This window comes from Amblyraja radiata, chromosome 13 (genome assembly GCF_010909765.2).
Source record: "Amblyraja radiata isolate CabotCenter1 chromosome 13, sAmbRad1.1.pri, whole genome shotgun sequence".
NCBI classification, from domain to species: domain Eukaryota; kingdom Metazoa; phylum Chordata; class Chondrichthyes; order Rajiformes; family Rajidae; genus Amblyraja; species Amblyraja radiata.
In genome coordinates, this window is record NC_045968.1 from 42,608,132 (window position 1) to 42,634,201 (window position 26,070).

The following is a 26,070-nucleotide window of genomic DNA, read 5'->3' on the forward strand; positions in this document are numbered from 1 at the left end:
GGGGTAACCTTTTCACACAAAGGGTGGTGGGTGTATGGAACAAGCTGCCAGAGGAGGTAGTTGAGGCAAGGAATATTCTAACATTTAAGAAGCAGTTAGACAGGTACATGGATAGGACAGGTTTGGAGGGATATGGACCAAATGCTGGCAGGTGGGACTAGTGTAGCTGGGACATGTTGGCCGGTGTGGGCAAGTTGGGCCGAAGGGGGTGTTTCCACACTGTGTATCACTCTATGACTCAATTATTTGATGGGGCATTTCAGAACTTAATGCAGACTGCTTAAGCTCCTTCTAAAACTGACAGCTATGAGCTCCTTTGTAAGATTTAGCTGTTGACAAACTCTTTCAGTGAGTGCATCTTTGGCGAAACCTCCATTATTGAAGGCTTTGGTCAAACACCAACTGGACCAGTATGTTGTAATAGAAACTCAGTGATGGGAATTAATGATGTGGCCATCAGCGAAGAGCTGGCAATGTATGAACAACCTGGGCTAAGTGACATCTTGCAGGTTGCAGGTTGGTGTGTTAATTGGCCATTGTAAATTGGTTACAATGCATGGATGAGTGGTAGGATCTGGTGAGGGAATTAAGGGAAATGTGGAGAGAATTACATAGGACTAGTGTAGGGTTAGTGTAAATTGTTGGCACAAAATTGGATAGAACCCTTCTTCAAGCCTTTGCGATTTCCCTATCTATTTACCCCTGTGTGCTATTTACTTCTCATCCCTGATTCCACAAACATTCATTTCCATCCTTCTTCCCCTTTTGGTTCCATCCACCTGCTGCCCGCTTGCCACAAACATTCTCTTTCTCTGGTCATCTCGATGAGTCTGTAGAGACAGTGAAGGATTGAACCACAGAAGAAAAGGAGAAAAAGGGCATTGCCTGGAGGTATTGTGTATGAAGGAAGTGCAAATGCAGGTTCACACCAAAGATAGACACAAAATGCTGGAGTATCTCAGCGGGTCAGGCAGGATCTTTTTAGAAAAGGAATAGGTGATGTTTAGGTACGTCTGAAGAAGGGTCCCGACCCAAAACATCATCCATCCAAGTTCTCCAGAGATGCTGCCTGACCCGCTGAGTTATTCTAACATTTTTTCTTAATCAGATCTTTCAATATGTATGTATTGATTTGACGTATATGAGTATGTTCAAGTCAGTCTGTGGTTTTGTCAGAAGCAAGGAACTTCAGATGCTAGTTCACACAAAAGGATACCAATTGTATAGTGCATTGTTTCGGCACCCATGAGTCCAGTGAGAGAGGCTTACATGGAGTCATTAAGTTGTAAAGTCAAACAGCATGGAAACAAGCCTTTTTGGCCCCTCATCCATGCTGAGTAAGATATCCATACTGTATGTCAGTCTCATTTGCCTGCGTTTAACCCATATCCATCTAAACCTTACCTATCCATGTACCTGTCCAAATGTATTTTAAATGTTGTTATTGTATCTGCCCCAACTACTTCCTCGTTCCATGTACATACTACCCTCCGTGTGATAAAGTCATCCATCAGGTTCCTAGTAAATCTTTTCCTTCTCACCGCAACTTGGCACACATGACAATAATAAACCTAAACGTAAATCTAACTCTAAATTTAAAGATATTCAATTTCTCTGCTTTCACTGAAATTCCAGAAAGAAAGTTTCAAAGACTCGCAACCCATAACTAAAAAATGTCATTGGATCTCTGGCATTGCTATAAATTTCCCAGGCCTGGAGAGGTTGCTTTATGGAGAAAGGTTACACTTACTGAAGTATAGAAGAATGGGATGCAGTTTTTTGAAACATGTAAGATTTGTGGGGGGCTTGACATGCTGAGAGGACATTTCCCCACGTGGAAGAATCTGGGACTAGAGGGGGTCTCAGAATAAGTACTTTCCATTTAGGACTGAGATGAGGAAGATCTTAAACACAAAGTGCCGGAGTAACTCAGTGAGACAGGCAGCATCTCTGGAGAGAAGGAATTGATGACGTTTTGGGTCGAGAACCTACTTCAGTCTGTTACTCCAGTAGTTTGTGTCTATCTTCAGTGTAAGCCTACATCTGCAGGCCCTTCCTGCACACGAAGAAGATCTTCCCTCCAAAGGTTGGAGTTCTTTGCCTTACAATTCTTTGCCTTACAAGACTGTGGAGCCTGAATCTTTAAAGTTATTCAAAATTGAATGACTTTTTAAAGTTATTCAAAACTGAGTTCAAAAGTATTCTTTAGCATTTATCATGATGTATGTACTTCATACGTATGTATATCATGATGTATGCACACCTAAGATCTTTTGTTGTTTGTGATATATGTAGGCAGGCTAATTAGTAAGCTTGTAGATAACACAAAACAATTGATAGACTATGGACACTGAGGAAGATTGCTAAAGGATTTAGCAGGATTTACCTGCTGGAAATTTGTGCAGAGGAATTGCAGGTAGAGTTTTTACGAGACATGTGAGATGGTGCATTTTGCAAGGTCAAATGTAAGAGAAAATATACGGTAAATGGATGGATACGGCGTTGATGTACTGAAGGATGTACTGATGTACTGAAGGAACTCCAAGTATACGTCCATAGGTCTCTGAAATTGGCAATACAAGTCGATAGGTGGTAAAGAGGGCACATGCCATGCTTGCCTTCATCAGTCAATACAAAAGTTGGAAGTCATGTTGTAGCTGTATTCAACTTCGGTTAGGCTACATTTGGAGCATTGTGGGCAGTTCTAGTTGTCAGATTACAGGAAGGGGAGGGCTTTGAAGAAGACGCAGAAATGTTTCAACAGGATGTTGGCTGAATTAGTGTAAATATGCTATAAGAAGATGTTGGCCAAATTTGGATTGTTTTCTCTGGATCGTTGGAGGCTGAAGGATGACCGTACCGAGGTATACATTATTGGTGGCTTAGATGTGGTAGTCAGTCTTGTCCCAGGGTGGAAATATCAAATACAAGACGGCATATGTTTAAAGTAAAAGAAGATGTTGAAAGGAGATTGCAAGGCAAGTTTTTTACTCAGAGATTGCCCGAAGCCTTGAACATATTGCTAGGGAAGAGGTGGAAGCAGAAACAACATTGAAGAGACATTTAGACAGGCATATGAATAGGCAGAGAATAGAGGGATACAGAAAATGTGCGGCAGATAAGATCAATTAGGATTGGCATCACCAGTCAGCAAAGACATTGTGGGCCGAAATGCCTGTTCTTATTCTATGTTAACACGTCAGGCAGCAGTGACAGAGAGGGGAGCAGAATGTTTCAATTATGTTTCATCAAAATCATATGAAAATTGTTTAATATGATCTACCAAGCTGTGTTCAAGGTATTTCTGTTTTATTCCGAAATAAACCGGCATCATCACCCTAAAGCTTGAATGTGTGCCTTCTACGTACAACATCCTTAATGAATAAAACATAAGATTAGGTAACATGAACACAATGGATGAACTCAGCAGGTCAAGCAGCATCTGTGGAGGGAAATGTGGATTCGCATTCAAACTAAAACATCATCTGTCCATTTCCCTCCACAAATGCTGCCAGACGTGCAGAGTTCATCCTGCTGGTTATATTGTTACTCAAGGTTCCAGCATCTGCAGTCTGTTGTGTCTCCAACGTATAAGATTATTTTGTTTAGCCACACCACAACATGAGAGTGAAAGGAAGTAGCGGCAATCTGCAGATAGGCAGATGCCACCGGGAGCACAGATATTGCGACAATAACAACATATTTTGCATTGAGATTTCTAATGAAATGCTTAGTCATAGCATAAATACATTAATTATTTTAGTTTAAATTAGTCCACTGCTAAGCATTTTGTCCTTTGTAGATCATTTTTCAAAACAAGAGAATTTTTTGAGTACTTTAAAAAAGGAATGACTGCAACCATCTAATTTGTTAGCTCGAAGGAAGGTACAGAACAAAAGTTGGCCATTCAGTCTGAAGAAGAGTCTCAACCCGAAAAGTCACCCATTCTTTCTCTCCAGAGATACTGCCTGTCCCACTGAGTTACTCCAGCTTTTTGTGTCTATTTTCAGCTTAACCACGCTGGATGTGACAAGGCTAATAAGTTAGCCCCACTTCCCCCTGTTCTTATTCCATACACTTGCGAATATATCCTTAATTTTTTTTTAATTTCTTACCTCGACCGAGATGCGATTTTTTTCCATATCGTATCTCTGTCCGCACTGCGGCCTAACATCGAAGAGTTGGCAGCCTCTGCTGGAGGCCGACTTCGGGAGCTCCAACCGCGGGAGCCTGCGGACTTTAACATCGTGGAGCTCGCGGTCCCTGGTTAAAGATCGACTTCGGGAGCTTCAAGCCGCAGGAGGTTCGACCGCCCTGATCGTGGGAGCTTCGATCACCCCATCGCGGGAGCTTCAATTACCCCAACGCAGGGGCTTCGATCACCGGCTGCGGGAGCTTCAATCGCCTCAACTGCAAATGGTTCAACTACCCTGACCGAGGAAGAAGATTGGACTTTATTGCATTCCATCACAGTGAGGAATGTGGGGAATCCGCTGTGGTGGATGTTTATGTTAACTTTTATGTAGTTGTGTGTCTTGTTGCTTTTTTTTAGTATAGCTGTATGGTAATTCAAATATCACTGTACCTTAATTGGTACACGTGACAATAAAAATACCTTCATTATTTCAACTCCCTCTCGAAAATGATTGAATTTACTTCAAACAGTGTAGTTTGAATCATAATAGCCTGTTGCTTCTATTTGAAAGAAAATCCAATATGGCCGCTCATTGCTGGTGGATACCCACCAGTGTCAGGAATTATGGGAAGAAGGCAGGAGAATGGGATTGAGAGAGAAAGATAGATCAGCCATTATCGACTGGCGGAGTAGGCTGAATGGGCTAATTCTGCTCCGAGAAAATGAAACTATAAACCGCAAGCCTGTCACAACTGCTGACTTTTCTGCCACAAGCAACAGTTTCCTGTTTAGTATAGAGATACAGCATGAAAACGGGCACATTGGCCCACCGAGTCCTCACCGACCTTTCATCACTGGTTCACACTGGTTCTGTGACATCCAACTTTCGTATCTAGTCCCTACATACAAGCGTCAATTATTTACAGTGGCCAATTAACTGGAACCCCGCACGTCTTTGGGATGTGGGGGGAAATCGGAGCAACCTGAGGAAACTCATGTGGTCACAGGGAGAACGTGCAAACTCGGGTATATAGGACTGTGAGGCAGCAGCTCTACCAGCTGAACCACTGTGCCGTCCCATTTGATTTTAAGCAGAATTCATTTTGCCATGAATCTTGTGCTTTCTCACAAATCTTGGACTCTTCACCATGAACTTCATTACTTCATTCCCCTTACATGTTTTTCCTCTACATGCTCAATTTTTGTAAGGTGTCCTTGAGACTCTTGAAAGGCGCCCATAAATAAAATGTATTATTATTATGAAGAACGGCATATTATCATGGTTAGAAACAGAGCAGCACAGTGGTGCAGCTGATAGTGCTGCTGCCTCCTAACTTTTCCCTTAGTTAGCAGGCATGGAGTTAGCATGTTTTGCCCAGACCTGCGTTGGTTTCGCCCACATGATCTGGTTTTCTACCACATCCCAAAGGTGTATTAGTTGGTACGTTAATTATCCACCATAAATCACCCCATGTATATCTCAGTAGTACGGGCGGGCTGCTGGCATCTAACAGAAGATTGGTTGCAGGTAAAATAAATGGAATTGTGGAATTGATGCAATGGTTCTGAGAACCAGCATAGCTTTCAACGGTTCAAAGGTTCAAAGGTCTGTTTATTGTCACGTGTACCAATTAAGGTACAGTGATATTCGATTTACCATACCGCCACACTAGAAAAAAAGCAACAAGATACACAACTACATAAAAGTTAACATATCCACCACTGGGAAGTCCCACATTTCTCACTGTGATGGATGGCAATAAAGTCTAAACTACTCCCTCTTTATTCTCCCGCGGTCGGGGCAGTCGAACCATCTGTAGTCGGGACATTCCTCTCATGATTTTATACACCTCTGAAAGATCACCCCTCAGCCTTTTGCGCTCCAAGGAATAAAGTCCTAGGCTGTCCAATCTCTCCTTATAGCAGAAGTTATTTTATTAGAATATCGTTAGTTGTTGTGTTTATGAATAAAGGATAATTTAGATTGGCTTTGATCATATTTTCAGCATGTTGCAAGGGGCCTACTGATCCTAATTTTTAGGGTTCATCTGAGCTAAATTTGTGGAAGTTGGGAATAGATGGTTCCTCCCTTCACCCCTGCCCCTGTGTTTCTGGTTCAACTCTGGGTACCCCCTGATCTTTGCAAATGCAGGATGCCCATAGTTCAATCCACCTGAAATCTCACCATGACTTAGAAAAATTCAACATAACACTTATAATTATACTCTTTTTGTGCCATCAACCTCCTGTAGATAGTATTATAATTACCTTTTTAAATTGTTCTTACAACTTTGAAGGAGTTTTGAATGCATAACTGCAGAATTATTTGTTCCTGTGAGTCAATTAAAATGGTGTAATTTTGTTTACATTGGCCCTGATTCCTTCCTCATTGCTAAATATTTCCTAAGATTATGCATGTGAGAAATGTTCTTAATCTGATTTGCTGGTGTTTTGCTATGTAAATATAATGCTACTACAAATCATACTTCCTCTTCTCTTACATGACAATGATTAAGGTTTATGTGAAATAATCGTGATTTTCCTTATCACTCACCTGCTTATCCTGCTGTAATACCAATGTTTGCCTGTCCGCTCCACAATCAGATTCCTTCTTTTGAACATAGAACATAGAACATAGAACAGTACAGCACAAGAGCAAACCCTTCAGCCCACAATGTCTGTGTCGAACATGATGCTAAGACCATCTCTTATCTACTTGTGCATAACCCGTATCCCTTTGTTCCCCGCATATCCATATACCTATCCAAAATCCTCTCTTAAGTGCCACTAGCATATCTGCTTCTACCACCAACCCTAGCATTATGTTCCAGGCACTTCCCACCCTCTGTGTAAAATAGATTGCCCCACACATATTATTTAAACTTTGCCTCTCTCATCTTAATGCTATGCCATCTGGTATTTGAATTTTTCATCCTGGGAAAAAGATTCTGACTGTCTACCTTATCTGTACCTCTCATAATTTGATATACTTCTATCAATTCTTCGCATAACCTCCGATATTCCAGAGAAAACAATCAAAGTCTATCCAACCTCTCCATGTAGTTAATACCCCTTAATCCAGGCAACATTCTGATAACCTCCTCTATACCCTTTCCAAAACCTCAACATCCTTCCTGTAAAGTGGCGATCAGAACTGCACCCAATATTCCAAATGTAGTCTAACCAAAACCCTATAAAGTTGTATTATGAAAGTCCTCTAAAGCTACATCATTTTGGTGTGAATGTTTTCACGCAGTTTTATGAGGTTGATTCTGATATGCCATAATTTATTTACCAGAACCAGTTCTCTGAGTGTAACTCAGAAACAATGAGGTCATAACATCTCACAGGTGGAGAGTGGTGTCCAGTTACGATACCTCGCCCACACTCCTTCCTGTGTCCTGTGTACCAGACTTTTGGGAAACCACCTGGATAATCCAAATGTATGTGTTTTAATAGCAGTTTAATACCAACGGAATGAAGGTTGATTTCTCTAATTTCAATCCCCAGTATTCCCTCTCTCTCCCCTCCCCCACTCTTGTCGACCTATTAGTTCCACAATTTGCATTGTGTTACCCTTCATTATCATCCCTTCCCCGGCCAACAATGGGCCATTATAGGCTCCACCCTTGTTGGCAGCCCTGCTTTCTTCTGACCTTTTCGTACCTCCAGTTCCTTCCCCACTACTTACAGTCTGTAGAAAGGTCCTGGCCCAAAATGTCACCAATCCCTTTTCTCCAGAAATGCTGCTGTTGAGTTACTCCAGCACTTTGTGTCTATCTTCGGTATAAACCAATATCAGCAGTTCCTTTCTACACAAGTTTCAATACATTTGTGGCTGAACAAGGTACACTGTGTTACCTAAGCAGCAAGTGACTGTTTTCACATTTCTTCTTGGGCAACTGCAACAATTCCGATTATGAAATGTGAAATGTTTTTTTTATGACTATGAAGGTGAAAGAACAAACTGGAATTTTCGCAATGAGTTTTATAGACCTGTGAAATTCTACAGGGAAAGGTTAAATAAATTGTTCTAGTCTTGCCATTCAGTACAGTCACAGGAAACATTTATTCAGGCGACGAGTATGCACGCTCCATAGAGCTGCTGACTGGGAGCAATTTTGGAAAGTTATTAAGTCGGATTTGCAAAGGTGTAGTAAAACTCACGTTGAGAATGACCAAAGGTTAATTCTTTATCAAAAAAATCTGTCTGAAAAGAAAAAAATGTAATTTAATTATTAGTAATCGCAGATCATTTTTGTTTCCTTTCTTCAGCTGATCACCCTTAAAGAAGGAAGCTTGAGAGATGGCCACACCAGGTAGGTAATATCTTGCATACAGATCTTGGCTGCATTTCTAGTTGGTTAAAGAAAAACAGAAATGTCCGAGTTAATTTATTTAGTAATGAAAACAAAGGCATTTGCAGTGCACAACAGCCTCTGGAAAAGGAAAAGGCAGGCTGCTGTTTCACTCATGGGCTTTTTGTTAAATAAATTCACTTATGTTCTGTCACTGACTAATTCTGTAACTTACTGATACAATTCCTGATACATGATAAAGTTATTGGGGTATAAATTCACCTTGGTCATGCATGAAACAACTTATTTATACCTCAATAGATATTCATTCCCATTGAAGTCAATGGAACAAAACAGTGCGTAAGCTATATCGCAAGTATCGAATTCCGATACAAGGAACTGCAGGTGCTGCATTTTTCATCCCCAAGTCCCTTATTTTCCTTTTATCTTGATTTCCCCTACCCCTATCTGCTTCCACCTATATCCTTCTCCCTGGCTCTACATTTCGCTCCTCCTCGCCTTTATCCTTATCTGACACCCTTTTTGAACACGTGCGCTTGGTCCACCTATTCCTGCTGGATCTCCTAGTTGCTAATCATTTTATCTCCCTCTCCCATTTCCATGCTGACCTTTCTGTCCTGGGCTTTATCCATTGCTAGAGAGAGACCACGTGCAAAATGAAGGGACAGCACATCATATTCCGCTTGGATAGCTTACAACGTAATAGTATGAACATTGAAGGTCCTGTTCCACTTGGCGATTTTTCCAGCGACTGCCGGCGTCATTGACTGACATTTCAGGGTCGCCGAAAGAATTTGAACATTTCAAAATCCAGCTGCGACAAAAAAAATGTTGCGACACTTGTGGAGACACCAATACATCGTCACGCCGCATCAAGCCGCGACTTTTTTGGTGACCTGATACGTCAATCAATGATGCCGACAGTCGCAGAAAAAATCATCAAGTGGGACAGGCCCTTGAGTCCCTCAATTTGAGGTAACACTGTCCCCCCTCCCCACCCTTTCCATGCAATAATGATAAACTCGACCACTGAGTTCCTCAAGCAGACTGTTTGTTGGTCCAGGTCGCAGCATCTGAAGTGTTTGCTGGAAGTTCAGACCCTGTTTATATAACTTTCATGGGTCAGCTGAGTGCTCACTGATTTAACAGCATGCAGAGGAGGTCTGAAGAAAAAAGGTCTGCAGCAAAAGAGTAACAAAAGGGGTGGGTTTTTTGTACTAAATATTTGGATAACCATTATGAAATATTATACTTTATTTTACCCAAATATTAAATGTAGTGTAAAAGCATAAATTGACCCAAATCCATGCAGCACTATTAGATTGTTTAGTTTAGTTTTGTTTATTATTGTCAAATGTACCGAGGTACAATGAAAAGCTATCTGTTGCGTGCTATCCAGTCAGCGAAAAAGGCTATACATGATTACAATCAAGCTGTCCATAGTGTACAGATACAAGAAAAATGGCATAATGTTTCATGCAAGATAAAGTCTGATTAAAGATAGTTCGAAGGTCAAAGAAGTAGATGGGAGGGTCAGGACTTCTCTGCAGCTGGTGGGAGGACGGTTCAGTTGACAGATAACAGCTGGGAAGAAACTTCTCTACATCTTACCTGATGGGAGAAGAGAAGACTGGTCCTTGATTGATCTTAAAGTCATCCTCAGGTCACATCTCTAAAGGTTTAAATATTAATGCTTTAAATTATTTTTTATAAATTCCATATTGCTTATTGTCAATTCACTGGAGCTTGTCTAAGGTTTGAATGACTTGGCATTCACCATTCGTAAAATATTTGATGATTTACTAAAGCTGTTTTTGATTTTGTTGCATGAAATAATAATTGATTTGTAAAGGTGTTTGTTGTTTTTGAATATTATGCTCTTAGGATCTGACTTTCAGCATGGAAATCCACCTGGGGCCTACCCTCCTGGGGCCTACCCTCCTGGGGCCTACCCTCCTGGGGCCTACCCTCCTGGGGCCTACCCTCCTGGGGCCCTCCCCCCTGCAGGCTATTATGCCCCTCAAGATCCTTCAGCAATCAAAGGAGAAATGGACCTTCAGAGGATACCAATGCCTCTTGGCATCCCAAATTGCCCTCCAGGACTGGAGTATCTTATGCAGGTAAATTAATCAAAACAGACCATTAGAATTCTTATGCATGAACAAGCAGGGAAAGGCAAGCAAGGGCATGTGTGTGCCCCTCCTTTTAGAGACAGAGAGGGAAGAATGTATTGCTGGAAATGAGGAAATGGTCGAGAAATTCAATTTATCCCAGAGGGGTGATCAGCACATGGAGGCAAGGGATATGAGCGAGATCCTAAATTAATAGTTTAGTTTTAATTTAGAGATACCACACGGAAACAGGCCCTTTGGCCCACCGAGTCCATGCCAACCAGCAATCCCCGTACACTAACACTATCCTACACACTAGGGACAATTTACAATTATAACAAACTAATTAACCTACAAACATGAAGGTACACAAAATGCTGGAGAAACTCAGCGGGTGCAGCAGCATCTATGGAGGAAGGAAATAGGCGACGTTTCAGGCCGAAGCCCTTTACAACCTCAGTGGCTGCTCCACTGACCCTCCCCCATCACCCCCCAACCATGTCACCCCTGCTCTTCCCCACCCACATTACAGCCCTCTCTCCCCCCCCACCCCCTGACCACCCACCACTCCTCCAACACCCACAACCCCCCCCCCCCCACACATCGCCCCGTCCCCAGTCCACCCACCTGCCTTCCTCTGGCCCCAACTCCCACCCCTGCCGGGTGTTCACCATCCCCCCCGACCTCCCCCTCTCCCACACCCAACGGTCTGTCCTCAGCAGAGGTCTTACCTTTGTCCCCCTCCGTCCCCATCTCAATGAATTCCGCGCCCACCATGACTTGGAGCGCTTCTACCATCGTCTCCGCCTCACAGCGCACTTCCATGGGAAGGAGTCCTCGCCCCCCAAAAAAAATTCTTGAACACAACCTACAAACATGTACGCCTTTGGAGTGTGGGAGGGAACCGGAGCACACAGAGAAAACAAACGCAGGTCACGGGAAGAACGTATAAACGCCGTACAGACAGTACCCGTAATCAGGATTGAATATTGGTCTATGACGCTGTAAGGCAGCCACTGTGCCGCCCTTATTTGTTTGCATCAAAGATACATACGTGGAGGCTGCAGAGTTCTGGGAGGGATGGGCTGATATTTCAGAGCATACCTGTATCAGGATTTCCTGGATACCAGGATTAGGGTTACCAATGGGAGATTATTGGGGCTTTAAGAGAGATTTTTGCAAACACATTAGCCATGGGTGAGGTGGAAGAAGACTTGAGGATGGCTAATATTGTCCACTTGCTCAAAAATGACAGTAAGGATAATCCTGGAAACTGAAGGCTGGTGAAGGGATATCGGTAGGGAGGTTGTTGGAGAAGATTTTGAGGGACAGTATTTATCTGCACTTGGAAAAACAGGAACTGATGGAGATGTTAGAATGGTTTTGTGCAAGGAGATGATCGTATAAATCTCATTGAGCTTTGTGAAGAGGTACCAATGATGTTAAAAAGGACATAGAGGTAAATGTTGGCTGAGGGGACTTTAGTAAGGCTTTTGACAAAGTCTCACAAGGTAGGTTGAGCCAGAAGGTTAAAGCACAGAGGTGTGTTGGTGAACTGGATCCAAAATAGTATGGGTAATAGCAGACAGAGGATAGTGGAGGATGGGTGTTTTTTTTCTAGCAGAAAATCTATAACAGGTGGGGCTCCACACAAAATGCTGGAATCTTTGTAATTTACAAAGTATAGAAATGACTTTGATGAGTATCTGAGGGGTATGTAACAAGTTTTCAGATAGCACAAAAACTAGTGGAGTTGTATATAACAAGGATGGTTGTTTAAATATACAGCGGGTGAAAGATCAGCTGGAAAGTTGTACAGAGCAATGGCAGATAGAATTTAACCCAAACAAGTGAGAGGTAATGCACTTTGGAAGGGCAAATTCTGTCCAGACGTATAGCGTAAATGTAACGACCTTAGGAACAGTGATGTACGGAGATACCTTGGGGTGCAAATCCATTGCTCCCTGAATGTGGCAACACGGGTGGAGAATATAGTGGAAATGCATTTGGTATTCTTGCCTTCACAGGCTGAGACATTGAGCTAAGTGTTGGGGTGTCATGTTGCAAAGAGCGATAGATTTACATCCTAGAGTTTAAAAAAAATATAGATAGTGGATGTTGGTTAAGTAATAAGTTTGCTGATGATGCAATAATTGCTGGAGTTGTTGACACCAAAGAAGGTTGTATAAGGATACAGAGGGATATAAATCGGTCGGAAAGTTGGACAAGCAGTGGCAGATAGAATTTAATTCCAAAAAGTATGTGGTAATGCAGTTTGAGACATTAAATCTGAACAAGACATTTGCAGTAAATGGCAGATAGGACAACATTCCAGTGGCCCCAGGAGTGCCGGAATCTATAATGAATGATGTAATAGCAGAACATCGTGAAAAGAATGGAGACACGAGGAACGGCAGATTCTGGAATCATGTAGTAGAACACAAAGTGCTGGAGTTTCTCAACGGGTCAGACAGCATCTCTGGAGGACATGGATAGGCGACGATTAGGGTCATGACCTGGATAACAGGATTGAGCAGAACCATGGATTTATGAAAAAAAATTATTAATCTTTATTATTATTAACTAGTAGAAATAGATGAGAGGATGCATTTGGGAGTACTAATGAGGCTAAGATATACACCTATAGTTAGGTCCTTGAAAGTATGGAGGAACAGAGGGGCCTTGGTGTGCCACTCGAAGGATGGGAGTGAAGGTAATTACATGGCTAAGAAGGCATTTGGAATATTGGCCTTCATTTGGGACAGGCAGCATCTCTGTCTATCTTCGGTTTAAACCAGCTTCTGCAGTTCCTTCATACACATTGGTCTACATTTGTAGAGGCAGTCACCACAAGAGCAGAGAGATAACACTATGACTTTTCACAATATTGGTCAGACCTAAGTCGGAGTACTGTGTGCAGTTCTGTTCAGCGCACAATAGGAAGGATATGACAGCACTGGAGAGGGTGCAGAAGAGATTCACCAGGATGTTACCCAGGATAGAGTATCTTAGTTATTTGTCGAGGCTGGAGAATCTAGGGCCAGTTTTGCTAAAGCAGTAGATGTTAAGAAGAGATTTGATTGAGGTATATAAAATGTTGAGACATATAGATGGGGTCGACTGCAACAAACTTCACCTTTTAGCAGAAGTGAATAAATCTAGAGGACATAGATTTAGTAATTATGGGTTATAGATTTAAAGTGAACCTGAGGTGGACCTTTTTCACCCAGAGAGGGGTGAGTACCTGGAAGACACTAGTGGAAGCAGTCACTGAGATTATTCATGAAGTATCTGGATGAGCACTTGAATCACCTGGGCTAGAAGACCAAGTGCTGGAAGATTGGATTAATTCCGATAGGGGTACATTGGTCAGCATGGGCACAGTGGGCTGAATGGCCTGTTACCATGTTTTATGACTATGAAATAAGGAAAACAGTGGGCGTGCTGCATTTGCATTCTTGGAAAACATTAAATAAGTTCCTACGCTGAGTGCAATTGGGAGTGCAGAGGAAGATATAAGGGAGCTTCAAGAAGATATGGGCTGGCTGAGTGAATGGGAGATTTAATATAATATGGTAAAATGTGAGGTAATTCATCTTGATGCACATACTTATATGTTTGCTTTTATTTTGAGAGGATTCGAGTGCAGGGATGGGGAAATCTAATTGCAAGATTATTAGGCCATAGGTTGACGACATAGGGGACATGACTTGAGAATTAAGGGACTGAAGTTTAGGGGTAACATGAGGGGGAACTTCTTTACTCAGAGAGTGGTAGCTGTGTGGAATGAGCTTCCAGTGAAGGTGGTGGAGGCAGGTTCGTTTTTATCATTTAAAAATAAATTGGATAGTTATATGGATGGGAAAGGAATGGAGGGTTATGGTCTGAGCGCAGGTATATGGGACTAGGGGAGACTATGTGTTCGGCACGGACTAGAGGGGTCGAGATGGCCTGTTTCCGTGCTGTAATTGTTATATGGTTATTATATGGTTACATGTGGATTGTTGTGTGCAGTTCGGGTCTCATTTACTAAGAATGTGCATGGCACAGAGAGAATTTAGCAAAGATTATTTTAACAGGTTCCATGGGTGGTGGATAGGATGCATGAGGAGAGATTGTAAAGGTTTGGGTGGTACAGTATTTTCTAGAGGTTAGAACAATGATAGGAGATCTTATAGGACTTTACAGGTCAAATTCAGATGATGTTTCCACCTTGCAGAGAATAGGGGGGTGGGGGGTGGGGGGGCATAGTATCAGAGGGTTTGAGATGAAGATGTGGAGACCTTTTTTTCATTCAGAAAGTGGTGAACTTTCGGAATTCTCAAACACAGAGAGCAGGGGAGGCTCAGTCATGTACTCATACAAATCAAAGATTTGTCATTTCTGGCCGTGAAGGGAATCGAGGGATTTGGGTTAAATGGGTTAGTGGTGGCATGGGAAACGATCAGCAATAATCGATGTGAACAACAGAAGATCAGGCTCAGAATGTCAGAACGCCCACTCCCTTGCCTATTCCCAATGTTTATATGTTCTCACGATGTTATAGAAACATAGAAGCATAGAAAATAGGTGCAGGAGTAGGTCATTCGGCCCTTCGAGCCTGCACCGCCATTCAATATGATCATGGCTGATCATCCAACTCAGTATCCTGTACCTGCCTTCTCTCCATACCCCCTGATCCCTTTAGCCATAAGGGCCACATCTAACTCCCTCTTAAATATAGCCAATGAACTGGCCTCAACTACTTTATGTGGCAGAGAATTCCACAGATTCACCACTCTCTGTGTAAATTTTTTTTTTCTCATCTCACTCCTAAAAGATTTCCCCTTTATCCTTGACCCTTTGTTCTGGATTTCCCCAACATCGGGAACAATCTTCCTGCATCTAGCCTGTCCAACCCCTTAAGAATTTTGTAAGTTTCTATAAGATCCCCCTAAATCTTCTAAATTCTAGTGAGTACAAGCCAAGTCTATCCAGTCTTTCTTCATATGAAAGTCCTGACATCCCAGGAATCAGTCTGGTGAACCTTCTCTGTACTCCCTCTATGGCAAGAATGTCCTTCCTCAGATTAGGAGACCAAAACTGTATGCAATACTCCAGGTGTGGTCTCACCAAGACCATGTACAACTGCAGTAGAACCTCCCTGCTCTTATACTCAAATCCTTTAGCTATGAATGCTAACATACCATTCGCTTTCTTCACTGCTTGCTGCACCTGCATGCCTACTTTCAATGACTGGTGTACCATGACACCCTGGTCTCGTTGCATCACCTCTTTTCCTAATCGGCCACCATTCAGATAATAGTCTACTTTCCTGTTTTTGCCACCAAAGTGGATAACCTCACATTTATCTACATTATACTGCATCTGCCATGCATTTGCCCACTCACCCAACCTATCCAAGTCACCTTGCAGCCTCCTAGCATCCTCCTCACAGCTAACATTTCCCCCCAGCTTCGTGTCATCCGCAAATTTGGAGATGTTGCATTCAATTCCCTCATCCAGATCATTAATATATATTGTAAATAGCTGGGGTCCCAGCACTGAGCTTTGCGGTACCCCACTAGTCACTGCCTGCCATTCTGAAAAGGACCCGTTTACTCCTACTCTTTGCTTCCTGTCTGCCAGCCAGTTCTCTATCCACATCAATACTGAACCCCCAATACCGTGTGCTTTAAGCTTGCATACTAATCTCTTATGTGGGACCTTGTCGAAAGCCTTCTGAAAGTCCAGATATAACACATCCACAGGTTCTCCCTTATCCACTCTGCTGGTTACATCCTCAAAAAATTCTATAAGATTCGTCAGACATGATTTACCTTTCATAAATCCATGCTGACTTTGTCCAATGAATTCACCACTTTCCAAATGTGCTGCTATCCCATCTTTAATAACTGACTAGCATCTTCCCCACTGCCGATGTTAGACTAATTGGTCTGTAATTCTCTGTTTTCTCTCTCCCTCCCTTTATAAAAAGTGGGGTTACATTAGCTACCCTCCAATCCTCAGGAACTACTCCAGAATCTAAAGAGTTTTGAAAAATTATCACTAATGCATCCACTATTTCTGGGGCTACTTCCTTAAGTACTCTGGGATGCAGCCTATCTGGCCCTGGGGATTTATCGGCCTTTAATCCATTCAATTTACCTAACACCACTTCCCGGCTAACCTGGATTTCACTCAGTTCCTCCATCTCATTTGACCCCCGGTCCCCTGCTATTTCCGGCAGATTATTTATGTCTTCCTTAGTGAAGACAGAACCAAAGTAGTTATTCAATTGGTCTGCCATGTCCTTGTTCCCCTGATCAATTCACCTGTTTCTGACTGCAAGGGACCTACATTTGTTTTAACTAATCTTTTTCTCTTCATATCTATAAAAACTTTTGCAGTCAGTTTTTATGTTCCCTGCCAGTTTTCTTTCATAATCTATTTTCCCTTTACTAATTAAGCCCTTTGTCCTCCTCTGATGGACTCTGAATTTTTCCCAGCCCCCTGGTAGGCTGCTTTTTCTGGCTAATTTGTATGCTTCATCTTTTGTTTTGATACTATCCCTGATTTCCCTTGTTATCCACAGATGCACTACCTTCCCTGATTTATTCTTTTGCCAAACTGGGATGAACAGTTGTTGTAGTTCATCCATGCAGTCTTTAAATGCTTTCCATTGCATAACGACTGTCAACCCTTTAAGAATCAATTGCCAGTCTATCTTGGCCAATTCACGTCTCATACCCTCAAAGTTACCTTTCTTTAAGTTCAGGACCCTTGTTTCTGAATTAACAATGTCACGCTCCATCCTAATGAAGAACTCAACCATATTATGGTCACTCTTGCCCAAGGGGCCACGCACAGCAAGACTGCTAACTAACCCTTCCTCATTACTCAATACCCAGGCTAGAATAGCCTGCTCTCTCGTTGGTTCCTCTACATGTTGGTTTAGAAAACTATCCCGCATACATTCCAAGAAATCCTCTTCCTCAGCACCCCTGCCAATTTGATTCACCCAATCTATATGTAGATTGAAGTCACCCATTATAACTGTTTTACCTTTGTTGCACGCATTTCTAATTTCCTGTTTGATGCCAACTCCACTACTACTGTTAGGTGGCCTGTACACAACTCCCACTAGCGTTTTCTGCCCCTTAGTGTTTCGCAGTTCTACCCATATCGATTCCACATCCTCCAAGCTAATGTCCTTCCTTTCTATTGCGTTAATCTCCTCTCTAACCAGCAACGCTACCCCACCTCCTTTTCCTTTCTGTCTATCCCTCCTGAATATTGAATATCCCTGGATGTTCAGCTCCCAGCCTTGGTCACCCTGGAGCCATGTCTCCGTGATCCCAACTATATCATAGTCATTAATAGCTATCTGCACATTCAACTTATTACCTTATTACGAATGCTCCTTGCATTGAGACACAAAGCCTTCAGGCTTGTTTTTACAACACTCATACCCCTTATACAATTATGTTGAAAAGTGGCCCTTTTTGATTTTTGCCCTGGACTTTTCTGCCTGCCACTTTTACTTTTCACCTTGCTACCTATTGCTTCTACCCTCATTTTACACCCCTCTGTCTCTCTGCTCTTGCACCCATCCCCCTGCCACATTATTTTAAATCCTCTCCGACAGCAGTAGCAAACACTCCCCCAAGGACATTGGTTCCATTCCAGCCCAGGTGCAGACCGTCCTGTTTGTACTGTTCCCACCTCCCCCAGAACTGGTTCCAATGCCCTAGAAATTTGAATCCCTCCCGCTTGCACCATTTTTCAAGCCACGTATTCATCTGCAATATCTTCCTATTTCTACTCTGACTAACCCGTAATCCAGAGATTATTACCTTTGAGGTCCTACTTTTAAGTTTATCTCCTAGCTCCCTAAATTCACCTTGTGGGACCTCATCCCGTTTTTTAACCTATATGTTTGGTGCCAATGTGCACCACGACAACTGGCTGTTCACCCTCCCCCTCCAGAATGTTCTGCAGCCGTTCAGTGACGTCCCTGACCCTTGCACCAGTGAGGCAACATACCATCCAGGAGTCTCGTTTGTGGCCGCAGAAACGCCTATCTATTCCCCTTACAATTGAATCCCCTATTACTATAGCCCTTTCACTCTTTTTCCTCCCCTCCTGTGCCCCAAATTCACCCATGGTGCCATGAACTTGGCTGCTGCTGCCTTCCCCTGATGAGCCATCTCCCCCAACAGTATCCAAAATGGTATACCTGTTTAGGAGGGAGATGACCGCAGGGGACTCCTGCACTACCTGCCTACTGCTACGCTGGCTAGTGGCCACCCGTTCCATTTCTGTCTGCTTAACCTTTACCTGCGGTGTGGCCAACTCACTGTACGTGCTATTCACGACTTTCTCAGCATCGTGGATGCTCCAGTATGAATCCAACCGCAGCTCCAATTGTTCAATGCGGTCTGCCAGGAGCTGCAGCTGGACACACTTCCTGCAAATTTGGTCACCAGGGACACCGACCATATCCCTGATCTCCCACATGTTGCAGGATGCCTTGATAACAGCAGTATTTATTGAAAATTATATTTGCTGATCTATTTGATTCTGTGACCAATGCATTGAAGATAAGAGTGAAATGCTTTTTGATTAGATTAATTTATGTGTATGCCCACAAAATGCAAATGTAAACCTTGAAAATGAAAGTTTAAAATGTGTATTTGCTATTAGTTAAAAATGATTATTAAGATTCTATGTAGAAACAAAGTACTGCAAGTGCTGGCTAATACATGAAAGGACTCAAAATGCTGGCGTAACACAGCAGGTCAGGCAGCATCTTGGCAGAATATGAATAGGTGACTATTTGGGTCAGGGCCTTTCTTTAAACTGATTGTAGTAGGGCAAGAGAAGAGAGCTGTTAAGGGAGAGAGGCAGAGCAAAGTGTGGCAGGTAGTAGGTCGATGTGGGTGAGGGGTTGATAGGCTTATGGTTGGAAAAAAGCCAGAGATAAGAGCAGAAGGTGTGAGACAGGTTTGAAGAGCTGCAGATTGTGAGCCAGGGGGAGGAAAGTACCCAGAACGGGGGGAGGGGGGTGGGGGGGGTTGGTTGTAGATGTGAAGTAGGTTGGAGTCCAGTTAAGGGAGGGGAGGGAAGGGAAGGGTATTTCCAGACTGAGGTAATGCAGTTATTTTGTAGAGGCGTAATTTTCATAAGTTTATATGTTCTAGGAACAGAATTAGGCCATTTGATCCATCAGGTCCTCTCCACCATTCAATTCCACAGATTCATCACCCTCTGACTAAAGAAATTCCTTCTCATCTTCTATTCAGTAAGTTTCAACGAATCTGTGAAATTCATGCCACAGACAGCTATGGAGGCCGTCAATGGATATTTTTAGGGTGGAGATTGATAGATTCTTGATTAGTATGGGTGTATGAATTAGTAAGATTCACCACCCTCTGACTAAAGAAATCCCTCCTCATCTCCTTTCTAAAGGTACATCCTTTTATTCTGAGGCTATGGCCTCTGGTCCTAGACTCTCCTACTAATGGACACATCTTCTCCACATCCACTCTATCCAGGCCTTTCACTGTTCGGTACGTTTCAATGAGGTCCTCCCTCATCCTTCTAACTCCAGCGAGTACAGGCCCAGTGTCGTGAAACACTTATCACAAGTTAACCCCCTTTGAAGGTGTGATATAACTGCAACAACTAACAAAAACGTTTGATCGCCGATGGCCTGGGTAAACAGTACTTCAGCAGATCTTCACTGTTCTATCTTATACCTGTGCAACTGACTGGTATAGTTTAAATGGGGTACATTCCAGATGAGGACATATAAGCTTATTAAATGTCATAGAGCCTGTTTTCTGTTGTTGAACCAAGTCACAACAATGACATGTTTTGTGTGAACCTGCACGAACCAGTTGGTTCATGCAAAATTTCAAAATAAATCTGCACCCATATCGCTTCAAATTTAAGTTTTGTTGCCTCTGCAGTAAGGCAGCAATGATAGGGTGACAATGCATGTCTAAGTCTACATAGATATTAGCTTTCATCTTCTCCCCACCCTCCCACAATCAGTCTGAAGAAGGATCTCGACCCAAAACGCCAGCTATCCATGTTCCCAAGAGATGCTGCCTAACCTGTTGAGTTACTCCAGCACTGTGTGCCTATTGTTTACTAACCAGCATCCTTGTATCTAGATTCTAAACTAGAGTGTTTTCAATGTGTTTTCACACCGTGTTAGATTTCTTTCTGTATCAGATACCCAGCTGAACAGACAAAAGATCAGCAGGTAATCAGTATCATCCACAGTACTCCTGGGAATACAGCAAGACAATGCTGCCAGTCTATTCTGGCCATGAACATCCATTGACTGAGAGTGTAGTTGTGTCCAACTGTGTTAACTCTGTTGAAGTTGATAATTTTTGTTGATTATGCAGATATGATTATAATCACAGGAAAAATTGAGGGTGGCACAGTGGCGCAGCGGTAGACCTGCTGCCTCACAGTGCCAGAGCCATGGGTTCGATCCCGACTGCTGGTGCTGACAGTGCAGAATTTGTACGTTCTCTCTGTGACTACGTGGGTTTTCTCTGGGTGCTTCATTCCAAAGATGTGCAGGCTTGTCGGTTAATTGCCATCCATAAATTGTCCCTAGTGGGTAGGATGTGAGACTGGGATAACATCGAACAAGTGTACAGGTGATCGATGGTCAGTGTGAACTCAGTGTGCCGAAGGGCCTGTTTCCATGCTGTATCCCTGACCTAAACTAAATTAAACTAATGGATAAAGAGTAAAGACAGCAACTTGCTTGCCCATCTGAAAGACACTTTAAAAAAATATTATTTTTTGTTGTTGTCGATAGGATAAGGATTGTGCGTTGAAATATTCTGCAAGACAGTCGTTGTGGAAACTCAGTAAAAATGATATCAGCAGAACAAAGGCAAATGGTATTAGCATAGATAAGCATTTTGGTCGGCATGGATGAGTTGGCTCGAAGGGTCTGCTTCCTTGATATATAGTTTTATGAATCCATGAATCAAAACTGACATCCATCTGTTAAAAGCTGTGCTGCTCCCAGACATTTTAACACACATGTAGCAGAGACATGAATTGTGTGCATCATATTAAGCATTTGTATGAGAGCAGCATTAATCAGAATTCTTTCCATATGGATGTTTAATAATAATATACTCCCATCAAAATTATTTTGCACTGTATGTCAAAATAAAATGATGAGGAAGCCAAGTCACTCATCCTCATCTCTATAGCGCACACTTGTGACTCATTTGTTTAACTGAGATAATTCACGCTATGTTTCTGTCATAGGTCGATCAGCTCCTGGTTCATCAGCAAGTGGAATTGTTGGAAGGTAGGTTGCTATCGGTATAAAGCAGGGAGCAAAACTAATCTTGGATAATTGCGGTAAATAACATCAAACAAATCAGCAGATTAAATGTGTAGGAAGGAACTGCAGATGCTGGTTTATACCGAAGATAGACAGAAAATGCTAGAGTAAATTAACGGGTCAGGCAGCATTTCTGGAGCAAAGGAATAGATGACGCTTCAGGTCAGGACCCAGCTTCAGGACATTTTCGGTCGGAACACAACTTCAGCAAGAAGGGTCTCGACCTGAAACGTCACCGATTACTTTTTCCAGAGATGCTGCCTGACTCGCTGAGTTACTCCAGCACATTGTGAATATCTTCAAATCAGCAGTGTATTACATTGTGCAAGATTTACTTTAAGTGCACTCTTTTTTTCTTTATCACAGATCAAGCTTCATTAATCTTTACTGATGGAACGACCAGCCTGTCTTAGGTCTTGTGTATTTTTATGAAGAAGAATTAGCAATAAATAGCAATCCTCGATGGATGGTTTTCTAGTTATGAGGATTACTCAGGGAGTTATAGAATGATTATGGCATAGATAGAAGGTAGACAAACTGCTGGAGAAACTCAGCAGATGAGGCAGCATCTATGGAGCGAAGGATCCATAATGGGCAATGTTTCGGGTCGAAACCCTTCTTCAGACGGTCTGAAGAAGGGTCTCGACCCGAAACGTTGCCTATTTCCTTCGCTCCATAGATGCTGCTTCACCCGCTGAGTTTCTCCAGCATTTTTGTCTACCTTCGATTTTTCCAGCATCCACAGTTCTTTCTTAAACATGGCATAGATAGATGTCATTCGGCCCATCGAGTCTTTGCTGGGCACTTGTAAATGTATCAATATCACTCTGAAAGCTGCTGATGGATAAATGGAAGACGCTGATGGAAGTCTGCTTTCCTTCGTTCCCCACACTCCCCCACCCTAGTTATCCTACTAGTTCCACTGTTCACATCCCTGTAGCCCTTTTCCTTATCACCTCTTCCTCAGCCAACAGTGAGCCATTATGGGCTCCACTCTTTCTTGATCATCTGTTGCCGGCCATGATTTGTTCTGCCCTTTGCCCTCTAGTCCACCCCCCTCCCCCCTCACTTTCAGCCTGAAGAAGCATTCGGACCCGTCGCCTGTTCTTTTTCTCCAGAGACGATGCCTGGCCCGTTGAGTTTTGTCCAGCACTTTGTGTCTATCTTCAGTATCAACCTGCATCTGCAGTTCCTTCAAACACAAATGAAGTATTTTATGAATCAAAAGAAAAGAGAGAGATAGAGAAACATTGTGATTCATGTGCCAATCGTCAAGACAGCAAACAGGTTCATCCCTGTTCAACACTAACAATGCCGTAATTTATGTAGCTATGTCATGCAATTTTTAGAGATACAGACCAAATAATATATAAGCCACATTTGTCATTGCAATGCAACGTTATTCCCCCTGCTCTTTCCCTACTGCACTGAAATATCTTAGCCTTCCAGTTCCATTTCAGTTTTTATAATTTTAGAGATGCAGCGTGCAAACAGGCCCTTCGGCCCACCCAGTCCACACCGACCAATGATCATCCATACACTAGCTCTATCCTGCACACTAAGGAAAATTTACAGAATCATTTAATCTACAAGCCTACACGTCTTGGGGTGTGGGAGGAAACTGGTGAACCCGGAGAAAATCCACGTGGTCACGAGGGGATGTATAAACACTGTACAGACAATGCTCATAGTCAGGATGGAACCTGGATCTCTGGCGCTGTAATGCAGCAACTCTACCGCTGCGCCACCACGCAGCCCTTTCAAAACATTCATCGATTTTTTGTGTTTCCACCACTCGACAATCTGCAAATTCCAGATCATAACCACTCACTGGGTTAAAGAGATTTTTCCTCCTATGGCTTCCTGCATCTTTTGCCCATATTTTAATGTCTATGCCCACCACCAATCATTGAACCATCATCAATGCAAGCATTTATTCCGTTTAAATTGGATATGTCATGATATTAGTGAACAGCAGAGAAGACTATTGACCTAAGGTAGACTGCAGTAACTCGTACTGGAGTAACTCAGCAGGGGCAGGCAGTCTGATGTCTCTATGTTTGGTTTAAACCAGTATCTGCAGTTCCTTCCTACACAGACCATTATTGACCTACTCCTGTTCTCATTCCTCATGCTTCAAACTGATCATGATATTGCACTCAAATCTTTTCAGCTCTCGCTGCTGGAGAATAATTTCAGCTTCTTGAGTAAATCCTTATGGCTGAAACCCTTCATCTGTAAAACCATACAAGAAATTCTTTCTGCACCCTTTCCACACATGCGGGGGTCAGAACTGGACTTACTGTTTCAGTAATGCCTAACAAGTGCTTTAGAAAGATCTGCCTGCAATTTTTATTTATTTTGTAAAATCTCTGATCACATGTTTATTAACTGCTCTCTCATTATGCCATCCTATTCCCAAGGACCCCAGGTCCTTCAGTTGCTGTACATATATATTGTATGGTCTATATCATCTCTAATTATTTCCACTAATGTGTATTATTTTATAGCTGCTTGCAATGCAATCTTAACTGCCATTTGCCAAACATTCCAGCCATGCTTTGTATATTGTGGTCACAAGAAACTGCAGATGCTGGAATCTGGAGCCAAACACAAAGTGCTAGAGGAACTGAATGGGTCAGGCTGCATCTGTGGAACATAGAATATAGAACTGTACACCACAGAAACAGGCCCGTTGGCCCACAATTTTGTGCTCTACATGCTGCTTAGTCAAACTAATATCATCTGCCTATACGTGATCCATACTCCTCTATTCCCTACATTTCCATATGCCTATCTAAAACCCTCTTAAATGCCAGCATCGTAACTGCCTCCACCACCAAGCCTGGCAATGCGTACCAGGCCCCCACTAGTCACTGTGTAAAAATCAAGACCCACACATCTGCATTCAACTTTCTTCCTCTCACCATATAGCTGTGCCATCTCGTGTTGGACATTTCCACCTTGGGAAAAAGGTTCTAACTGTCTACCCTATTGATACCTCTCATCATTGTATATACTTCTATCCAGTCTCCCTTCAATTTAAGATGTTCTTGAGAAAACAATCCAAGTCTATCCAACCTCTTCCTCAACCGAAGCCCTCTAATCCAGGCAGAATTCTGGTAAACCTCCTTTGCACCCTTTATAAAGCCTCCATATCTTTACTGTAACGGGGTGAAAAGAACTGCATGCAATACCCCAAATACTCCCAATAACTTGGCGTGTCCAAAGTCCTATAGAGGTGGAGTGAAGGGATAGGCGATGTTTTGGATCGGGTCCCTTCTTCAAACATCTATATCTTCTTGCAGTCTATTAACATCCTCCTCACTACTTACCGCACTTCCAGTCTCCATGCCGTCTGCAAAATTAGAATTTATACCTTGCGTGCACGTCTAAGTATTAATATTTATCAGATAGCTGGTGCCCCAGCATTAAGCTTGGAGAACCACAACTGTTTACCATCCTCCAGCGTAAAGAACAGCTATAAATCTCAGTTGCTGATCTTTGGCTAGTTTACCATCCACTCTGCCCTTGGCTCTGTTGCTTCTGTAAAAATTGTACCCCCTCTCTTGATCTGATTTTAATCTTAAATTGTACCTAGATTCCACTCATAGATACATAATTATATGAAAGGTTCTGACCCCAGGAAATAAGGAAGACAAATTGAGGATTCTGGATCTGCAAGGCAGAACTCCCAGTGCTTAAATATACAAACAGCCCCACAAATGAATTCTGAGCAAGAAGGCTAATCAGCCCATCAAGCCTGCTTTACCATTGAATAAGATTGTGAATGGTCTGATTGCAACATCAACTCCCTGTACTATTGCTATCAGGCAACTGAGCCATCCTCTTAACAACTAGAGAGCAGTCTACTTCATCAAAGACCTTCGAACTATATTTAATCAGACTTTACTGAACTTGTATCTTGTACTAAATGTTATGACCTTTATTCCATATCTGTACACTGTGGACAGATTGATTGTCATCATCATGTATAGTATTTTTGCTGACTAGATAGCATGCAAACAAAAGCTTTTCACTCTACCTCAGTACACATGACAATACTTAACTAAACTAAACTATCTAACTATGGTGATCCTTTCCTCCATTGTTTATCATGCCTTTATGTTCCAATTC

The 26,070-nt window shown here is 42.5% G+C and overlaps 1 protein-coding gene across 4 annotated transcripts in view; it reads left to right on the forward strand.

Moving 5' to 3' along the window:
* Positions 1–26,070, forward strand: part of LOC116979939 (phospholipid scramblase 1-like) — a 69,331-nt gene that overhangs the window by 22,095 nt on the left and 21,166 nt on the right. Inside the window, exons 1-4 of one of the 4 annotated variants that reach the window (XM_033031891.1) lie at positions 2,840–2,864; positions 8,411–8,454; positions 10,339–10,574; positions 21,855–21,897. In XM_033031891.1, coding sequence (XP_032887782.1) covers positions 8,442–8,454; positions 10,339–10,574; positions 21,855–21,897 — 292 coding nt within the window. In that variant the 5' untranslated portion in view covers positions 2,840–2,864; positions 8,411–8,441. Of the gene's footprint in view, positions 1–2,839; positions 2,865–8,194; positions 8,287–8,410; positions 8,455–10,338; positions 10,575–21,854; positions 21,898–26,070 lie in introns of those variants that run through there. The other 3 variants (XM_033031890.1, XM_033031889.1, XM_033031892.1) reach the window with 3 other exon arrangements.